This window comes from Monopterus albus, unplaced genomic scaffold (assembly GCF_001952655.1).
Source record: "Monopterus albus unplaced genomic scaffold, M_albus_1.0 scaffold69.1, whole genome shotgun sequence".
In the NCBI taxonomy this organism is placed as follows: Eukaryota; Metazoa; Chordata; class Actinopteri; order Synbranchiformes; family Synbranchidae; genus Monopterus; species Monopterus albus.
Window position 1 is genome coordinate 3,465,337 of NW_018127949.1, and position 19,668 is coordinate 3,485,004.

The following is a 19,668-nucleotide window of genomic DNA, read 5'->3' on the forward strand; positions in this document are numbered from 1 at the left end:
AGAGAAGTTCTTTGTGCATTTGGAAACTGTATTTTTTTTGTTTAGCTTAAAAGAGATAAAAGATAAGTGTCTGTCCAACAGGAATTCTTAACTTCTACACAGTTTTAAAAAAACATCAGCATTTTCTTTGATTGACATAACTCTCAATATTTACAAAGGCAGGTGGGAAAGATGTTCTTTAGTCGTTGTTGTCTGTCCATTTGTGCAGCTCATCATAGCAGACAGTGGTGTTCACTTGGCCGCTGACCGTCCTTTTTCTGTCACTCAGCCTCTTTCTCACTGACACAACAACAGAATAATATCATGTAGAGATGAGGTGGAAAGCCACTGTAAATGCAGACCATTTATGTTCTGTCACCAGAAACCCCAACACAACATTGTCTAAACATATTTTAGAAAGCCATGCTCTCAAATTTTTTTATATGTACCTATATGTGTGTGTGTGTGTGTGTGTGTGTGTGTGTGTGTGTGCAGAAAGCACTTCAGTAAGGTCGCTGCATTCCAGCGGCTGTTCTAACATGTCCTATTACCACAGGGACCACTTGTGCCTTCACCATCCACATCTTTTCTAGCTCTTCTTTCAGCCCTTGGTATTTCTCAAGCTTCTCATGTTCCTTCTTCCTGATGTTGCTATCGCTTGGGATTGCTAACTTTAAAGCAGCAGTAAAAGTCGTTGTCTGTACCACAACATTCATATACAGTATTAACATTTTAAAAACACATCAAAGATTATCACCCTTCCTTATTTCTGCCTTTGACTTTTGACTATTAGCTACCACTGAATCCTCCACACAGTGTTAGTGGACCGATAAAATGACAACTATTAAACTTAGTTTGACTATGTAGGAAATGAAACATGATGAGCTATAAAAGTAATGGATGAGGTGCGGAGGTGCAGTACCCCAAAGTGAATCTGTTGTTGAATCAGGATACTTACATAGTGTAGTATTGTGCTTATAAGGCCTTGTAACATAAGCAAAAAGCTCATCGCTCATTTGTCAGCTTGTTTGTAATCAAATTAATTTAGCATAAAGCAGACTCTGTTGTGATGGTTACCTGCAGTTTAATATGGCTTGAGGATTGACTTAGAATGACAGTCAGATCATTCCCTTGTTGGATGCTGTTGTCTGATGTAAGGGGCATCGGCCAGTCAGTGGAAAAGTAGTATTTAGAAGAAGAGTACTAGCCTTGAATAAAGCATCTGTGTCTGGCTCTAAAAATCGACTAGTGTCAAGCATCACGCACTGGGTGACACTGCCTGTCTCTGTGATTGGCTGTTCTCTGTTGGAAACAGGATATCCAGATAAGCTAAAGATTCCATCTAAGAAAAGGTACAAACTGTGAAAATGGGTGAGTGATACAAAGCCTTGTCAGCAGTTGGCAGGCGTCACTAACACTAATTGCAGCATCTGTCATGGTGGAGGGGATAGCAAGCTGTTCCAGGTACAGCAACCCAAATGCCAAGCCTGATTTTATCAGTTTGTCAGATTACAGTAAGGCCCCACCCCAGCAGCCTAGTCAGTGACTAGATTTACAACCCTAACTGCACACATTTTTATTTGAAATCTCTGTCCATCTTTTGTAGTGAACCTCCAGTCCAATTTTGTGTTGATTGTCCCACAAATCAGATCGCATTTGCATCCGCAAACAAGCTGTCTGGGGGAATATTCCCAAGCTTAGACTGATGTGTGCTTTGACCATCAGATATCTCAAAACAGTAATGGCTACAAAGCCAATCTAAGCTTGGTGGAGAGTGCCAGAATGTTTTAGTCCACCCTCTGTCACATAAAATTCTCCATCTGACACCATGCAATGAGAGGGAGAGAGCGAGCTTCAGCTTCTGTCACCGAGCCACACTGGGGGCATACTAATATCAGCTCAGTCCAGCTGCTCTCCACGCTTGGATGGATAAGCTTGATTATGAAACATTACAGAGCCTCCCTGTCTGCCGAGACAAACGGCTGAATTATGTGTCAGAAAGGTGACTGGCCAATATGCAGTGACAGTGTAGGATTCTCTCTCTTAGGTGTCTGATTGCTTATTACTCTGCAAAGGTCTGAAAGTTGGCTTAAGGTGCCTTTAGTGTGAAATTTTGTCTTGGTTTATTTGGGCGAATTTGACCACCAGACTTCCAGGCCATTCACCACAAACAGCCAATGACAGCAGACATTAGCTGTAGCGAGTGTGTAGAGTAACGTGTTTGTGTAGTGTCTGTAGTATATATGTTGTTTATTTCCCTCCAGACTCCTCTTTCACCTTTTTCTCTCTGGACATTCATGAAGTTTAGTCAAACCGCCTCAGGATAACCTCTTTTTTCAGCTTGCACAGATGGATTTTCACCTCGGTTTGTGCTGGATAGAGCATCGTTTTGCATCCACTTGAATCTCTTCGATGACTTGGCAGCAATCAAATTTGCTTTGAGTTCAGTATAAACACACGATCCAACAAGTCCTCATACCCAGTGGTGGAAGAAGTCCTCAGATCCTTTACTTAAGTAAAAATAGTAATACAACAGTGCAAAAATAGTGTTACAAATTAAAGTCCTGTATTCAAAACGTTACTTAAATAATAGTACAAAAGTATTAGCATCAAAATATAAAGTACTAAAAGTAAAGTTCAGCTTACTAAAAGTAAAAGTACTTAGTATGCAGAATGGCACATTTCACATTCCTGTATATCATATTATTATATTATAATTACTGATGAATTATTGTGAACATCACAATTAATGTTGCAGCTGGTAAAGTGGGGGGCTAGTTTTAACTAGCCTATATGCTTTTAATTTGAATTACAGTGAGGTAGTTTGTGAATTTTCCACCACAGATCAGTGAGGTCTTATGATCATACTGTATTTTCTGTATTAATCTGGTTCTGACAAGTAAACTAAAGTTATAAAATAAATGTAGTGAGTAAAAAGTACAATATTTGCCTCTAAAATGTAGTAAAGTCAAAGCATGAAGTAACAAAAAATAAAAATACTCAAATAAATACAGAGACCTCAAAATTGTATTTAAGTACAGTACTTGAGTAAATGTACTTTGTTACTTTCTACCATTGCTCATACCTACAGTACTACTGTAAACAAAATAGGTCATTTGTCAGTTAAAACTAAACAATTTGAATTTAAAGGAGGTTATAATGATCTGCTTAATGGCAGCACAGAGCCCTTTGACATTACTTGTAGCCACTGAATAATTTGTTAATATAGAAACTATTGATGCATGTAGCTTCATGTGTTTGAACAAAAACCAGTAGTGTCATTGTTCTGTTGAGGGCAGGCTCCGAACAACACCACTGCTGGCTGTATCTGCTTCAGATACTATTAAAAATAAATAGGCACAGATCTGTTTGTGCACCGTCCAGGTTTTATGTTTTCATAGTCACTTTTTAATTGAGGCTTACATAAGACCAATGCATATGGAAATAACCAATTTGAGTAAATACCTTGGCGTGACATCACCTCCTGAATAACTAAAACTATGTTTTCCTTTGGTTGGCAGGTCGCAGTGTTACCAGGCAAACCTTTCCTGACTCTCATTATGAGCACCAGACAACCCAATCACAAATACACAGAATTTATGGATTTCATAAAGTGGTGCACAAAAATGTCAAGGGTGTGCTTGTGTATTGTTTTGCTGGTAAGCAGGCAAGCATTGTACGGAGCCAACACTTTTAGGAAGATGGATGTATTCTTTGGAAGTAGAGCAAAATAATCACCCCATTAAGCAACAGTTAACAAAAAGGTCAGTGATTTCAACCTACACATGTTCTAACAGTGGAGAATTATGGAGGGCGTCTGAGAGACAGTCTGGTAGTGGTGAAATATTGTAAATGTCTGCATTTTTTTTCAGCTGCATTTCAGCTATATTCTACTTGTGGTTAGGATCTAATATAAATGCTTTTGAAATAACCATTTTATGTGATCCACACATCTGAAAAAAGTCTCATCTCATATAAATTTTCTCAGGTAACTTTTATCCAAAATGTCTTTACCAGGAGACTGCAAATTTTACTTCAGAAGGTCATTTTTAATGAAAACGGAAGAATTTTTATTAACCCAGAAACATCAGCATACTCTATAGAATGTAATATATTGTCATCCTGCAGCATCAGTAGGTCTAGTGCTGGGCTGTTATAGACGGAGTGCTGATAGTGCACAGGCATGGATCTGTAGTACAGAGAAGTATAAGGTGAAGGGGCTGCTCTAAAATTTTCCAGTGGAAGGCAATTGTGCTGCTAACATACTATGAGGTCTGAATGTGCAGCATCAGCAGGACTGTGGAGGGCACTTAGACATTAAAGCTCTTTGAATTCTGATGGTGTATTAGCCAGAATTGCAGGTTGTAATGACAGAATTGTACAAGTGACTGTGTGATTGTGTTGTGAGGGATCTGATTGTAATGCAGGAAACAAATGGACAATTTTAAAAATTGTGTGAATGAATAGAAACCCACAAATTCACTCATGTTTACAGATTGTCACACATGTCATGTTTCAGCAAACTGAGGAGACTCAGTTGTCATTTGCATGTCTATTTTTTCATCTTCTAATCATTTTTCAGTGTGCTCCTTCCTACCTGCTATAGCTTTTATGTAAAGTATCAGCATCTGATTATGCTTTTGTCTACTGCAGATGTCACTGCTGACTTAGAAAATTCATATATAGTCAGTCTACTTGCATCTTCAAGATAATCACACTTGATTTGATAGATAGTATATAATATCATCTCATTTTCTATACCGTTTAGTCCCGAACGGGGTCGCGGGGACGCTGGAGCCAAACCCAGCCGGCATCAGGCAAAAGGCGGGGCACACCCTGGACAGGTCACCGGTCCATCGCAGAGCCAACACGCAGATGAACAACCACACACACACATGCATAGTATATAATAACACATTAAACTGGTATAAGAATACATGCAAGTATACAGTACACTGAAGTTAAAAAAACACAGTAGACTTTTTGGCTGAAATGGATTGGAAGGTTGGTGTTTGTGGAAATAAATGGGCAACCAGTCACAGTTTATCTACTGCCTGGGACCACAACACCAGACAGTCCACAGTGATTAATTCCACCACACTTAGATGGCTGGGTTTATAAAAATGAAACCTGGCATTACTCATTAGTAATTAATTAGCTCAGACAACAAACAGGAGCAACACTGGTGATTCATTTCACCTCAGCCTGCCGACGAGAGGATAACCCTTTCGCCCTTGAGGCAAGGACAGCTTTTTTTATACAGTGTTGCACCATGCTAGTATTAACACCACTGGAGGCTTCAGTGGTGTCTGGCATTATGCAGTACTGCACCACTTTAATGTACCTTTGATGGCCCCCATCATGAGAGACACTGACAGAAACTGCTAAAGTTAAAAAGGTGACACGTCATGTTTGCCAGGCTCTGCTGTTCACAGGGAAGGACAGTGACACAGTGATACTTATTCTCATGATTTATCCTTTATGACAATGAGAGCTTCTGTCGCAGCTTGTCCAGCTCAAACTTGTAGTCTCCTTGTCACTGCAAGTCTCTGTGTGACACTTCACGTTCCCAGCCTTCCTGTACAGTACTTTTATACACACATTTTCCTTTTGATTCACTACCTTGACTCAGAGCTACACACTCCTGTACATCACATCCCATTATTTAAGGAACATGTATCAAATGTTCAGGACCAGTTTATTCTTCACCAGTGTGAACCTCCCTTTTCTTTCTCTCCTTATTCCAGGTGTCATACAGTTTCTCCTTTGTTATGCAAACTGTCTGAATCTTCTCCTAGGATGTGCAGAATGACTGCTTCATACTTTTAGGCCTGAGACTTGAATTCCTGTGGGCACCGTTAAACAGTAGTCCCATTTCCCTAGGTCATTTTTTTTCCTCTAGCAGTGGAAACTAAGACCAACATCTCACCCCTTCACCCTCCTCCCTCCTGCTGCCTCCTCCTCTATGCTAGCCTCAGCCATGAACTCTACAATACTGAAGCTTTGGCTGCAGCTGTTGTGGTCAGATTCTAGCATGAAACCAAGCCCTTATGTAGCATTAGCTTTTGTAGTGCCTTGACAGAGTTAGCTGACTGCCGCCTTGGCTGACCTGAAAAGACACAAGGGCAGCAAAACAGCAAAGCCACAGTGACTGTTGTTGTCTGTGGCTTATGTATCCTCCAAATACTCAGAGGCATATTTTATGGCCACAAGTGATGCTGTGTCCTCATTTTACTGCAGTGTCAGTGTCATTATTTTCACATGTGAGCCTTGTACCTCCAACTGGAATAGTGGCAGAGTCTGACCAAACTCTTGCAGTAGAGAGAAGTGAGTTTATATTTTTGTGTTGTCTTTTGTGTGCTCTGATCTTGCTGTCTGCATGGTGCTCTGTTTATCTGTCTATATGGCAGAGGGTATGCAGGCCGCACACAAGCACATCCTGCTGTGTCTACATTCTTAGATAGCAAAATTATAAATAGGGAGTGCATGTGCCAGAATTTGCTCTTTGCCTTGATATATCTTGTTGCACTACTGAGCCCTTTCTCAAAAGTTTTAAACACTGCAAAAGACAGATCTTGTGTCCTTGACTTTATTTTAATATTTCCAATACACCATCTCCAAAAAGACTAATCAGCATTTCAGAATTTATTTAGGTTTGAAGACTAAACCAATATTTGAAGAGTAAACACTGTTTACATGCTAACAGCCATGTGAGGCTGCATGTTTAGCTGAGTGCTTAACTTATGTATAATGTTTACCATGATCACAGTCTTAGATAATATTTGCTCATTAGCACTAAAAAGGTATTGCACAAATTTTGAGTAAGTAACATTTTTACTTCATGATGGCACTAAATGTAAAGTTAAAGGATCACCAACATCCTGGAAGTTTGTAGCCAAAATATCAGAATCAGAATCGGCTTTATTGGCCAGGTGTGTCGGACACACGAGGAATTTAACTCTGGTACATTGGCTTTCAATGTGCATGTACATATCCCCATGCAAGGGGCAAGTAATCAGTCATCCTGTAGACATCCTGTTGAGATATTTTAGTAGTGGACCAACCATCCAGAATCACGCAATGTACATGGCAAAAAAAATTCAGAATAATCTAGGATTCAAGTTAACACTGGCCACTGTAACACACCCTGAATATGAATACACGCAAGGCACCATAGTGGTTCTGAGGTGCTGATCTTCACTCATTACAAGTATCAGTCTTGGCCTCTTGATATACTGTGTGCACATCTTTATCTTCTTTATACATTTTCAGAAATGAAGATAGTGCTGATTAACATAAATTTGGAAGCAATTTGAATAAATCTCCCTGGCAACCAACAGGGTGCTGGTTTTATCCATATCTTACCTCTGCTGTGACTCCTTCCTCATTCATTATCATGAAGCAAAGCTCAACCAGTGGTAGTCCGTCGACTTATTATGACTTTCCAATCAAAATCACAGACAGCAATGTTCCCAGCTGCGGATAATGAAATTAAATGAATATGTAATTGAGTTTATTTTCTAATGAAAAGTGAAGAGAGAATGCCCAGAGACATGAACAACACGTAGATGAGTCATCCTCCTCGTCCTATAGTCGAGTTACTGCCAGGCGTTTGGCATTCAGTACCACAGGGGCCAGGGATACACACAGAAATGAAATGCATCAGATACTCTTCACTGTGATTTATACAGTTTCCTGCATGGTCACTCTGCAGTGATGATACTCTGCTTTATACTGACCGCTGTGTGAATGAAGTGTGTATTGGAAATTGTATGGAAATATGTGAATTACCTTAACATTACTTTATTGTTTCATTTATCATAATATCAGGGCTGATATTTGTTTTGTTGCATTGTTATTTCATAAAGAGAGACAACTTGTTCTAATTTAGCTGGCATTTTATACATAATTTGTCATGTGACTCATATTTTGTATGTGACACCTATAATATGTTGTTTTCATGGGAAAACTCATGTCATATAGAGACAAGAAAAAGCTTCTAAAATTCTGGTGTGATGTGAGACTTTACCAGCTGTGACCATGTTGTGTTTGCCATTTTTAAAGATTGATAAGGATTAAAAATGTGCCTGCAACCCAGAAATATATCATATGTGGGAGTGACAACTAAAACAGTTGGTCTGAGAGTCCTACTTCCCAAGTGTGCCTCAGATCTGCAGGGAGGGACATGTCCTTCTGAGGACCTTGCTGGGCTTGATCAATATGTATACATATCCCCTCTGGTGTGAACTGAATGAGGTTCTGTACATGGTGGGAGCAAAAAATGGTCTGTGCACATAACTCATTAAGGATTATGTGTCATTTGCCCTTTAAGATGCACATGTATTTTATCAGTGCGCTCAGATGTCATAAACCTAATGCAAAAGGCCCATTAATTTGAGCACTGACAGGTGAGCCCAACATTTTTCTCTGATTTATCTACAGTGGTACGGGAAAAAATGAAAAGCGTATCCTCTTCCAGTACTGCATCAGTCATAATTCTCAAGTTGGCACCTTATTCACCACACATTTAATGGATACCGATTTTTATAATTTATCCCGTTCTTAACTTCAACTTTACTCGAATTAAATTTCAGGTACAGTGCTTTGATTACATCCTTGCTAAGTTCAGTCTGATTTCTGCAATATGGTAGGAATGAATACAAATGGGTTGGCTCAGAGAGAGAACAAAGGGGCAGCAAGAGGAGAGACACGGGGAGAGATAACAAATTAAAAGAAAGTCAGACTGAGAGAGAGAAAAAAAGAGGAAAGACAAAGAAGAGATGATGAACAAAAAGTTGAAAGAGTGGAACAAGAGCAGCCAACCAGTCTGAATGAGCCCCTCTTGACCTTCTTGGTCTGAGGAATTGTGGTGGAACACACACCAGTCTTTGAAGCCAGCCTTGCAGACCATGCTTGAATAGTCCAGGCTGACTGTTGGCACCGAACGTGTGGTGAGGAAAATCAAGTAGCTTCACAGGAGCGTCTTTGGGATTGGCTGAGGTTGTCAAGCTCCTGCTGGAGTGGGGATTTCGATGTTCCCAGATTCTCACAGAGCCCGCGGCCTGTCACTCTCCTGCCAAAAGTAGAACTCATTTGTGGAATATGGTGCGCCTTCCTATCATAACTGAGTTGGATGCGGGTCTCAGCAAGAGTGTAGGATCAAAGCCTGCGCACAGGACACAAGCATTGCTCAGTGTCACCCAGTGATAGCCCTCATTTCTCCTGCCAGACTGGATTCTTCTCATATTTCACAGGCAAACTCTGGGCCTCAGTCATCTCTTGCACTGCTTCATATGAAATAATGACCTGTCCAAGACTGAAGGCTGAGCGCACCTTCGCCCTGAGCTACACGGCCTGTTTAGATAGCATGAATGATAAAACAATGATCTGACCATTAAGAGTAGTGGAAAGTCTATTTATTCATTTACATGTTATATTTGCTATATATGCATATCTAATTTACTACGGCTCAGAAGAAGAAATCTCTCTATTTTACTCCTCTACATGCATTTGACAACAATAGTTACTAGTTACTTTAAACCTGCAATAACTATCAGACACAACTCTGAAACTAAACTCCTAATTTATTATTAACATTATCTTTCATTGAAGTGGTGGCTCTGGCTACCTGCCAAATATAAGTCACTCTCTTTAAGCTCAGTTTTTGGTGCCAACTCATGAGGGCAACATCTGGCTCTGTAGCAGCTTTTCTACAAAAGATCATCTAGGTCTTTGTTGGATTTTTTTTTTAAAAAGTACACTCAGTACAAAGCCTGTAAAAGAAGGGTTGGCCAGGAGTATGTCAGTAAAGGTGCAAAGCATTAAACTAATTAGAGTGGATTTTGTTGATCCTTAACAGCGTGCAATATGTTTTTTTGCACACCTGTGTAAAAATCCCACCAGCTGTCTCTCACGTACCTCTTTTAAACAACTTTCCTGGTCTGAAATAAGCAGAGACCATGTGGTGCTGTGTTGATTACTGCTGACTACTGACAAGTTGTCAGGCTCTGCTGATCTAACACTTTGAGGTTCTTATATACCTCCGTGACTCAGTGAGGGTTTGCCTGCAATTTATTTCACATCGAATTTCTAAATACAAAATATTTCTTTTTTTGTTTCTCTCTGTCAACCCACATAAAAATATTTTCCACACCAAGATAAATATATCAGTGATGATGTCTTAAATTGCTACCATTAGTTTCAGAGCTGTAGTGTGGTTTCAGCTCCGTTACTGCTGCTGTTTATATTGTTGTGTTGAAAGATTATGAGTGGATGTGACATGTGCTGCCTGAAGGTCAAGACTCCAAGGGCAGACAGCTTTCAACTGACTCTGTTAACTAGATTGAGGTTGTTTGCTACAAGTTTTTCTTCAGAACAGCCTGGCCCCTGGGTATGACAAGTGTCACATATGTCAAGCCTCTGTCAGTGGAGGTAACAGAGGATTGCTGCTCTGGAGGATTATTATACAGGCTGAAAGACAGATCATTCAGGTTGTGTCTTGGAGGTTTAACAGTGTTGCACAGGGTTTGTCAGCTAGATTTGACAGTCTTGGAGTGTATTTGCTGTGCAGCTGTAACACTGTATCCCTGCATTTGTTATTGTTTTAAGATTTGTATTTAAGACATGTCTGTCAAGTGTTTGTATACGGTACTTTAAATGTCCACCAAGCCTTAGTTTGAGTTTAGCAGGAGAACAGCACCATCTAGTGTTTCCTGTATAATCACTGCAACTCAAACCACTGTGTCCTCATCCACACTCTGATAGTGTAACAGAGAAATTTGTTTGCTTTAGCTTGTGGGTTAAGTAATGATGTCAAAGCAGACCATTAAATGACTTATTTTCTGAGTAAAAGATGAAACCTCTTCAAATATGCAATACATTCTATTGTAAAAAGATCTGTTTATCATTTTATCAAGTAAACATCTCTATGTTCCAAGAAAAAAACTATAGGTTATGATGAGCTCAGTTATCTGACTGACTCAGTGTACCTGTTTCCTGACACATCAGATTTAATGTATTATGTTTGCTTGGTTCAGACAAACAGCAAGACAAGAGATAAGACCGCAATCATTTATTTGCATAAGAATATATTATGTAACTTAGAGGTGATACTGCCTTTGACAAAGAAATATTTGCATGTTCACAAGAGCATTAATCAGAAAGTTTAAACAATGTACAGATACTGTAAATACAAACTCAACCAGCCTTAGCTGGCATCAGGCGTCCTCCCAACATCTGTTATTCATTTGGTATAAAGATCAAAAACTTATGTTCTGTTTCAGCATTTAACTTCTTTGGAGATTACAGTTCTCAAAGTATTTCTTTCATAGCATCACAAATTAAACATTTATTTAAAACAAAGCTGCTACATATAATAAGCTGTATCGGGAAATAAAACTACTTGAACCTTCAACAATTTCACAATTTTCATGCAATTATGACATGTTTGCAAAATGTTTCAAGACCTGGAATCCAAAACTTCATATGCAATACCTTTCAAGGCTTTTTAAGTACTGTATATGTAGAAACTTCTCGCTTGGGATAAAATATACCCAGACTGGTTGACCTTCTATGTAACAAGACTAGAGTGACAAGACTTATGTTAGCAGACAGTAGAATGACGACAGTCTATTAGAACTGTAAACTACTATATAATCAGAGCTGTAGACCAGATTTCACTTCAGCTAGTTGTGTCTTTCAGTACGTTTTCAACTTTTAGAAGAAAGTCTGATTTAATTGTGGGCCTCTATTGTACTGTACATTGCATAAAACTGCACAAAGCCACTTGTCCTTTTTGAAAACTAAAAACTATTTACATTGCTTGTTAACCAAAAAAAAAATAAAAAATTAAAATATAGTTGGATTAATGAGGTGTAAAAACAAATTTAGAACATTTGAAATAAAGCACTGATGCTTTCCACCCATATTCAAGCTCATAGAACTTTTTTCTTTACAGCACTAGTTCTGTACAGAAGTGTCAGTATATCCTCATAGAAGCACACAGTCTCTGTATACTGTACTCCTACAGTAACGCCCTTCAAAGAACCATCTTTGGAAAACATAAAATATTTAGTGATTTTTTTTTTGACAGGCTTCAGTTGATGTGGATTATCAGTTTGTGGGGCATCTGTGTATTACTGAATGGTTGAATTGTAGTTGTTTAGAAGGACATGATGGCTCTCTTGATGATATCGATACATTCATTCAGCTCCTGTTCCTTGATGGTGAGGGGAGGGGCCAAGCGGATGATGTCACCATGAGTGGGCTTGGCCAGCAATCCACTGTCACGAAGACGTAAGCACACCTTCCAGGCATCATAGTCTGGGGAGGAGACGGGGTTATTGAGTATAGATCAGATTTCATGACTGCAAGGTGCAAATACTGCATGCTTTACACTTCATTTGCTTTATAAAGAATCTTATCTTACATGTAGAAGAGGCAGGAATATTCTGCCTCCATCATAAATTTAAGTCTTGATGCTATTAATGTCAGTTCATAGACATGGCCATCTGGACTTACTGACTTAACTGTCAGAAATCATTTAAAGACTTCAAATTAACATGAGCTTGGATTTATTTTGTTCTCAGAGGAATGCAGGAAAAGCATCTACAAGATCGGAGCTCAGTAACTGAGATATTTACCTTAGCTATTAAACTGTGCTTACTGTCAGGGCTGCTGTTTTCAAAACCCAAATAGTGTTGTACCTTTGGTCTCTCTGATGACCACTGCATTGAGAAGGCCTTTTCCTCTGACTGTTGTCACAATGTCTTTGGGCAGTTTTCTCAGCTCAGCCCGTAGCAGCTCTCCCATCCTTTGAGCATTTTCTGCAAGCTTCTCCTCTTCTAACACCTGCAAATCAGCACAGAGTGATTTTTTTTTTGTTATTGCATCAGCCTACTCCTAATGTTGTCCGACTGTAATCAATCAAATCAAAGGCTTAAACTAGAAAAAGTGACCTCAAGTGCAGCCATGGCAACCTGACAGGCCAAGGGGTTTCCTCCAAATGTAGAGCCGTGCTCCCCAGGCTTGATGGTCAGCATTATCTCGTCATCACACAGCACGGCAGATACCTGAGGGGCACAAAAAGCAAAAGGTAAAAGTTACACAACTGTGGCCTACACTCACTGGACACTTTATTAGGAACACCTATAATGACAGTATGCACTTCAATGCAACACTTCCACCTTAACATCTATGTTTAAGATGCCCAAAATGTTTCAGTTTTTGGTGAAATTGTCAAATGTATACATTTAATTATAAGTTTATTATTGAGGTCATAGTTAAAGGTGTTATTGTACTGGAATGCATACAATTATACAGGTGTACCTAATAAAGTGGCCGGTGAGTGTATACTTCTGGTCCAACAAAATCAGATTCCAAAAGTCCAGAAGATCTTTTGACTCTTGAAAAGTGAATCTATAATGTGATAGAGGGTGCGACTGAACAATAACAGGTATACTCACAGGGTAAACCCCTCCTGAAAGAGCTTTGCCCAACATCAACACATCTGGGCGGACGTCCTCATGGTCCACAGCCAGCCGCCGGCCGGTCCTTCCCAGACCTGTCTGCACCTCATCAGCCATCCACAACACCTGGACAAAACACAGAGGACTTTAATAGTAAACTCAAAACCCCAGAAACGCCTTTGTTTTACTACAGCCATGTAGCCTGTAGATTCTTACATTTATACATCATGCATTCATCGCCTGTAGGCTGGATTACTGTAATGGTCTTTTGTCTGGTCTTCCCAGAAAGACTGTTAGATAAACTTCAGCTCATTCAAAATGCTGCTGTCAGAGTTTTAACAACCAGGATAACAGAGCACATTTCTCATGTTCTGAAATCCTTATACTGGCTACCGGTTACCTACAGAATTTATTTAAAAGTGCTAGTTTATAAATCACTCAGTGATATAGAGCCAAAATACATTTCTGATCTAATTGAAGCATACAAACTCAGCAGGGCTCTGAGATCCATAGGAAGCAGTTAGCTGGTAGATCCTCGGGTCAGAACCAAGCAGGATGAAGCTGCTTTTAGCTATTATACTACACATTGATGGAACCAAATTCCTGATGACCTTCAATGTGCCCTAACTCTAGACACTTTCAAGTTCCAACTGAAAACTCTGCTGGTTTCCTTGTCTGACTGGTTTCTGTGCTGCACTTTCTGCACTGTAACTGCTAGATATCTGTTTCACATTCACATAAGATAAAGCTTGATTATTTGTAAAGTGTAGTAGTGTTACCACAATGCACATTATTGTTACAAGATTTAATACCTGAGAGTTTTAAATAGTGTAGTGTCAATCTACCAATAGTATACGTTATTATTTGTGCACAGCCTTTAATACCGTACCCAAATGTTTGCTAGCAATTTGATGTCAACATTCATGTTCTCATACCCATAAAATGGCATGGAACCATGCTTGAGGTACAGTACAAAAACTGAAGCAGTAGGTTAGAGGACCTAAATATACTCGTTTATATTATCAAAAATAAACATGAATGACATTTCATTCAAGCTCCTCAGTGTGTTTGTCAAGGCTTACACTCACTATTCTTAGACTCATACCTGAACGGAGGCTCCAAGGACAGAGGATGTTGTTCGCTGAACACATTATTAGCCTCTTGAGGCAAATTTGTGATTGTGATATTAAGCTATAGAAATAACACAGTGTTTACTTACATTGTGTTTGGTACACAGTTCTCTGACTTTGGTGAGGTAGCCCTGGTCGGGGACCACCACCCCAGCCTCCCCTTGAATGGGCTCCACCATGAAGGCTGCTACATTTGGGTCTTGAAGTGCTTTCTGGATAAAAGCAGAAAAAAGGAGGCTGTGTGTAATATAACCATGTCATTGTATACTGTACATGCTGCTTCAATCAGTCATTAGGGTCTTACACAGCAACAAAGATGCCAAAATAACCCTATCAATAGTAGCATGCAACTTCAGTCATTTGACCTTTATGTTTACATAGACAATGAGGGTGTCAAGTCTTAGAGGATCTTATCATAGTGACATTATTGTTGGAATAAGATCAATCTCCGATTACAATTGTAGCACTAGGTTTTTAAGACGACTGCCTGAAGCCAGACAATTAATATTTTTCTCTGTTCTCCAGGTTTGTCCTGCCAAGAAAAAGACAGTGAGTGCAACGACCTTGGCAGCAGACTTTGTGGCCCGGCTTGTTCTTTCTACTGGCAGAACACCACAGAATGCAAGTATGATAAAACATTTGCAGCCTCTAACTTCAGTTAACCATGTACCAAAGTAGTTAACCATCTAACTTGCAAACGAGGCAACTTATACATTTTAATGCATGTAAATACACTGTCATACAAAGAACCCAAAGTCTGATATGCAGTGACTGAAACATCATTTTACAAGGCACGAAGACTGCTGGGTTGGACATATGTGAATAAAGCTTTCCATACAGCTCAGAAATATCAGTCCATGGCAGACGAACTGTGGGTGTTGACGCTAAACTCGAAACCAATACCTCCAGTGCAGGGATGTCATTGTATGGGATAAGTTCAAACCCTGGCATGTAGGGACCGAAACCTTCATAACTACTGGGGTCAGTGGAGCTGGAGATGGCTGCCAGGGTGCGGCCCCAGAAGTTTCCATCTAATGAACAACAGCGAATGAGATGGCATCTTTATTAGATTGGTTTGATTCCTATGTTAACAACAAGTTATGGAAATGTACTGATGAAGAATTATTTTCTAACAGCTTGAGAGCCATAAAAGAATAATCCACTAAAGCTACAGAAGAGTTTATTGCCAAATGCCTTAAAGGATGTTGGGTGAAATGACAAACGGGACAAATTCCAAAGCTGTGGTAGTGTCTTTTGCAACATAACATGGTGACTTACTTGCAAAAATGATTTTAGCCTTGTTTTTGGGAACCCCCTTTACATTGTAAGCCCACTTGCGGGCAAGTTTGCAGGAAGTCTCACCAGCTTCAACTCCTAAATATTACAAAAGAAAACAAGTTTCAACAAATATATTCATGAAACCTTCTCAGCATGTTCCATTCCATTCCTTCTAGATGTCCTTACCTGTATTCATGGGTAAGACTTTGTCATAGCCAAATATGCTGGTGATGTACTCCTCATAGGCTCCCAGCACATCATTGTAGAATGCTCGGGAGGTCAGGGTGAGTTTGGAGACCTGGGCCTTGAGTGCAGCTATGATCTTTGGGTGACAGTGTCCCTGGTTTACTGCACTGTAAGCACTCAGGAAGTCATAATATCGGCTACCCTCCACATCCCACACAAAGATGCCTGAAGTAAATAAAGCAAGTTCTTTGGCAGTGCTGGTGATGATTCATAAGTGATCTGTAGCACTTTTAAGAAAATGCCCACAAATGACAGTGACACTGAACTCACCCTCCCCTCTCTCCAAGGCTACAGGCAGCGGGTGATAGTTATGTGCCCCATACTTGTCCTCACGGGCGTAGATTTCTTTTGAGGTAAGCAGGCATTCAGTCCTCGGTGTGGTGGCGGCAGTGGAGGCAGGGCATATGCCAGAGTGGACGCTGCGATAGAGAACAGGGGCAGCACGGTTCAGGCTGCGGCCAAGTTGGAAGATCATTCCCTTCATGGTCATATGTTGCTATGTCAAGCACAAAAAAAAGATACTTCAGGTGGTTTATATTTGTTCTTAGTAGCAAGGGATGATTTAAATAGCTGTCACCTGTGGTTATTAAGTTATGAATACAGAGAGCCTGTCTAAACAACACATTCATATATGTATTCAAAAGGTTCACAGCTGTGGGCACTAAAGGTTTTCTATATTGTTCTGTGGAGGAGCTTGACATCCAAATGTGTTAATCCAGTTTCTATGTCAAAAGAAGTGCCTCATGAAAAAGTCACTAAAGATCGGGCCAAATAAGTTAATAAACTGCTAAGTGAGAGTCCATGGGGCACATGGGCTTTACCGGTCTGCTGAACAAGGAACCACCACTCTCACATTCAACACGACAGAGGAATAAACAATTTGCTAAGTGTGGATTACCAAAAGATAATCCCACAGCACTGTGGCACTGCAGCTGTGAGGCTTCATACTTTTCTATTTGGTCTCAAAGTGGCCTCATTTTAAATTTCCCTTTACTCTAACATGCACTAGTTTTCTTACTGACTATATAGAGAATTCACTGTTGCTTTTAAATTTTAAATATGCAGGCTGAGGAGGTGGCCTTCATTATGCAGAGGCAGTTGGTGGTTGTGAGGTGACTGTCTTTCAGCAGTGCTGTGAGTGTTTAGGTGGAAAGTTGAAGATCAGTCAGGTTAAAGTCTTTAGCCAAGCTGTAGTTTGACACCGAATATTAACTAGGGCCTAATGTATAAAATGGAGATGGGTGGAGCGGTTTTATTAGATCAGTCAGGTTAAAGTCTTTAGCCATGCTGTAGTTTGACACTGAATATTAACTAGGGCCTAATGTATATATAAAATGGAGATTGGTGGAGCGGTTTTATCTTCCAAGTGGATGGAGATAGCTCAGGGTTATCAGTAACTTTATCCAAACAGACAGCACACGGATACATGTGATAGCCAGTCACCATTAAACTTGTTTCTGAGAGGTGATAGGCTGAGAGGGAGCTGCCTACATGGCACACCCACCATTACAGTCAGGAGCTAAATACAGACCAAAACCTGGGGCTCCAAGCGGATGATAGTGCCACTGAGTGACACTTAATCCGGGACTGTATAACAGAACGACAGCCCTCAGTGCAATTCCTTGTAAATATATTTCGTATATAGCTGTCTGATAAACTGCATTTAAAACTATACACACACACACACACACTATAAGTGCTTTATTTTTATTTTCCTAATGCACACTTTTTCCTCTTTTGTTCTCAGCCTTATCTCGTTTGTCTCCCCGTTGCTCTACAGAACATTGCACATCCACATTGAGAGCCACTGTATCAGAGTCAAATTCTGATTCCAAGTAATGTTAACTCTGTTATTAGCTGATGTACTCTCTAACATAAGTTTAAAAAAACTCTAGCTAAAGGTAAAACAGTGCCAGTGACTGGTCAAATACGACATGCATGTCTTTACTCAGAGGGTGCGCGTTTAAGATCTATGCTAACCATGTTAGCATAGATCTTAACCACTAGTTTCGTTTCTTTTAGCTAGCTAGTGGCGCTAACTAACATTAGCACAACCCTGTTGCCAGGGGTTATTATTTTAACCATCACGCAATTATGGAACAAGCATTCTGGCACGAAGGAATGTCAAATTACCATAAGTATATGATGTGAATCGAGAAATGAAAAATCTGGTACCAGGAATGATGCCGAGTCCTGTCCGTCCTTTGAACATCAAGTTCCAGTAGCGACTGTGAGGCTGTGGTAAGTGCACACCGCGTAAAGGCTCGACGCGTGGCTACGTTAAGACACGCCTCCATATCGCAACTTGTCCCTACTATTGCGGTACCCAAGTCCTCTAAATCATTTTTATGAGCCCTCATTAAATAATCACAGTCGTTATTTAAACTTCCACCAGATGTCAGCCACACTTTGTTGTATTGTTCTTTCGTAACAACCTGTTATAATTAATATATAATTACAGTGAATGACCCAGACTGCATATAGCTAGGCTACCCTAAGATATCACGAACGATAATAAAACAACAATGAAGGAGGAAGAACTCGGGTCCATAAATAAAGGTATACTACACTGTAAAGGTCCTGTAGACCTATAATGTATATAAGCAGAATGTAGGCCTACCGAAAAGTATCCGAACTAAGTTACTTAGTAGGCTACATTATCGTTATGCATCCATTACCGTTTAACGCATTTAAAGTGGAGCTACTCGTTATCTATTTAAGGCCAGCTGCAACTACTTATTTTCACTAGGCCTATGGATTAATGCGATTATTTTCTTGATCAGTTCTTTAGTGTTTGCTTGTAAAACGCAAGAATATCATGAGAAAACCCGGATTACAGTTATTCAGAACTCCAAACCTCCAAATTGAGTTTGCTGTAATTTTAGGTAAGGAAAGGTATCAATTTCCCCAGTTTGTGATGCTGAAACTATTAAATGTTCGATATTAAAAGAATTAACCAGTTTCAAAACAATCACCGATGAATTTTTGATAGATAACTGAGTCAACAATAAATGTTAAATAGTTTAAGCTCCAATTGTATGTGCTGTTTTATATACCGTTCTATAAACTAGCCTATCAAATACATTTAGTGGAGTAAAAAGTGCAGTATTTCCCTATGAAGTGTAGGTAATAGAAGAGCCATGAAAGGAAGTGCCGATACCGCCGGCATGGGCTATAATTAACTACATTAGGCTGCGCATGCTCCACATTACGCGCGTGTGCAGTACGTCTCTAGTATCGTAATGGCTGACGCGAGCTGGATAGGTTGCGCAAAGAGTTTGAAAGGTGTCGTATTGGACATGTGTGGCGTTTTATATGACAGTGGAGAGGGCGACGGAGTTGTCATTCCTGGTTCAGTTGAAGCTGTGAAAAGGTGAGTGAACCTTTAACGAATCGTTTGAGACACTGCTGCAAGATTTTAGCTAGTTGCATACTAGACTGACAGCCTATGTGCATACACCCGGTTATTTAATATCATAGTAACTTGTGAATATAATCACTTCCTTAAAAGGCTCCTAAAGGGTCTGTGTGCATGTATAATTAAAGAAATTAATGTGCATTTGGTAAGT

The 19,668-nt window shown here is 39.8% G+C and overlaps 2 protein-coding genes across 8 annotated transcripts in view; one reads left to right on the forward strand and one right to left on the reverse strand.

The window, feature by feature from the left end:
* lhpp (phospholysine phosphohistidine inorganic pyrophosphate phosphatase) overlaps positions 1-19,668 on the forward strand; it is a 111,627-nt gene that overhangs the window by 52,790 nt on the left and 39,169 nt on the right. For 3 of the 6 annotated variants that reach the window (XR_002275339.1, XM_020605193.1, XM_020605192.1), the window contains exon 1: positions 18,368-19,472. Coding sequence is in view for 4 of the 6 variants with exons in the window: in XM_020605193.1 (XP_020460849.1) it covers positions 19,342-19,472 (131 nt within the window). In the remaining 2 variants the exon portion in view is untranslated. Of the gene's footprint in view, positions 1-15,100; positions 15,197-18,367; positions 19,473-19,668 lie in introns of those variants that run through there. The other 3 variants (XR_002275338.1, XM_020605191.1, XM_020605194.1) reach the window with 2 other exon arrangements.
* oat (ornithine aminotransferase) lies at positions 11,036-18,361 on the reverse strand. 2 transcript variants are annotated; one of them, XM_020605167.1, is made up of 10 exons: positions 18,275-18,361; positions 16,370-16,595; positions 16,040-16,264; positions 15,854-15,949; positions 15,479-15,606; positions 14,665-14,787; positions 13,443-13,571; positions 12,936-13,049; positions 12,684-12,828; positions 11,036-12,300 (listed from the first exon to the last, which is right to left on the reverse strand). In XM_020605167.1, the coding sequence occupies exons 2-10, from the start codon at positions 16,587-16,589 to the stop codon at positions 12,140-12,142; spliced, it is 1,341 nt and encodes a 446-aa protein (XP_020460823.1). In that variant the 5' UTR covers positions 16,590-16,595; positions 18,275-18,361; the 3' UTR covers positions 11,036-12,139. The 2 variants fall into 2 exon arrangements, with proteins under 2 accessions (XP_020460823.1, XP_020460821.1); XM_020605165.1 differs by having other exon boundaries at positions 18,233-18,320.

Coding starts and splice junctions, on each gene's coding strand:
- oat (XM_020605165.1), bottom strand. Junction 14,788..15,478: donor ATGACATCCCTGCACTGGAG/GTATTGGTTTCG, acceptor GCTTTTATCCAG/AAAGCACTTCAAGACCCAAA. Junction 13,572..14,664: donor AACTGTGTACCAAACACAAT/GTAAGTAAACAC, acceptor TGTTTTGTCCAG/GTGTTGTGGATGGCTGATGA.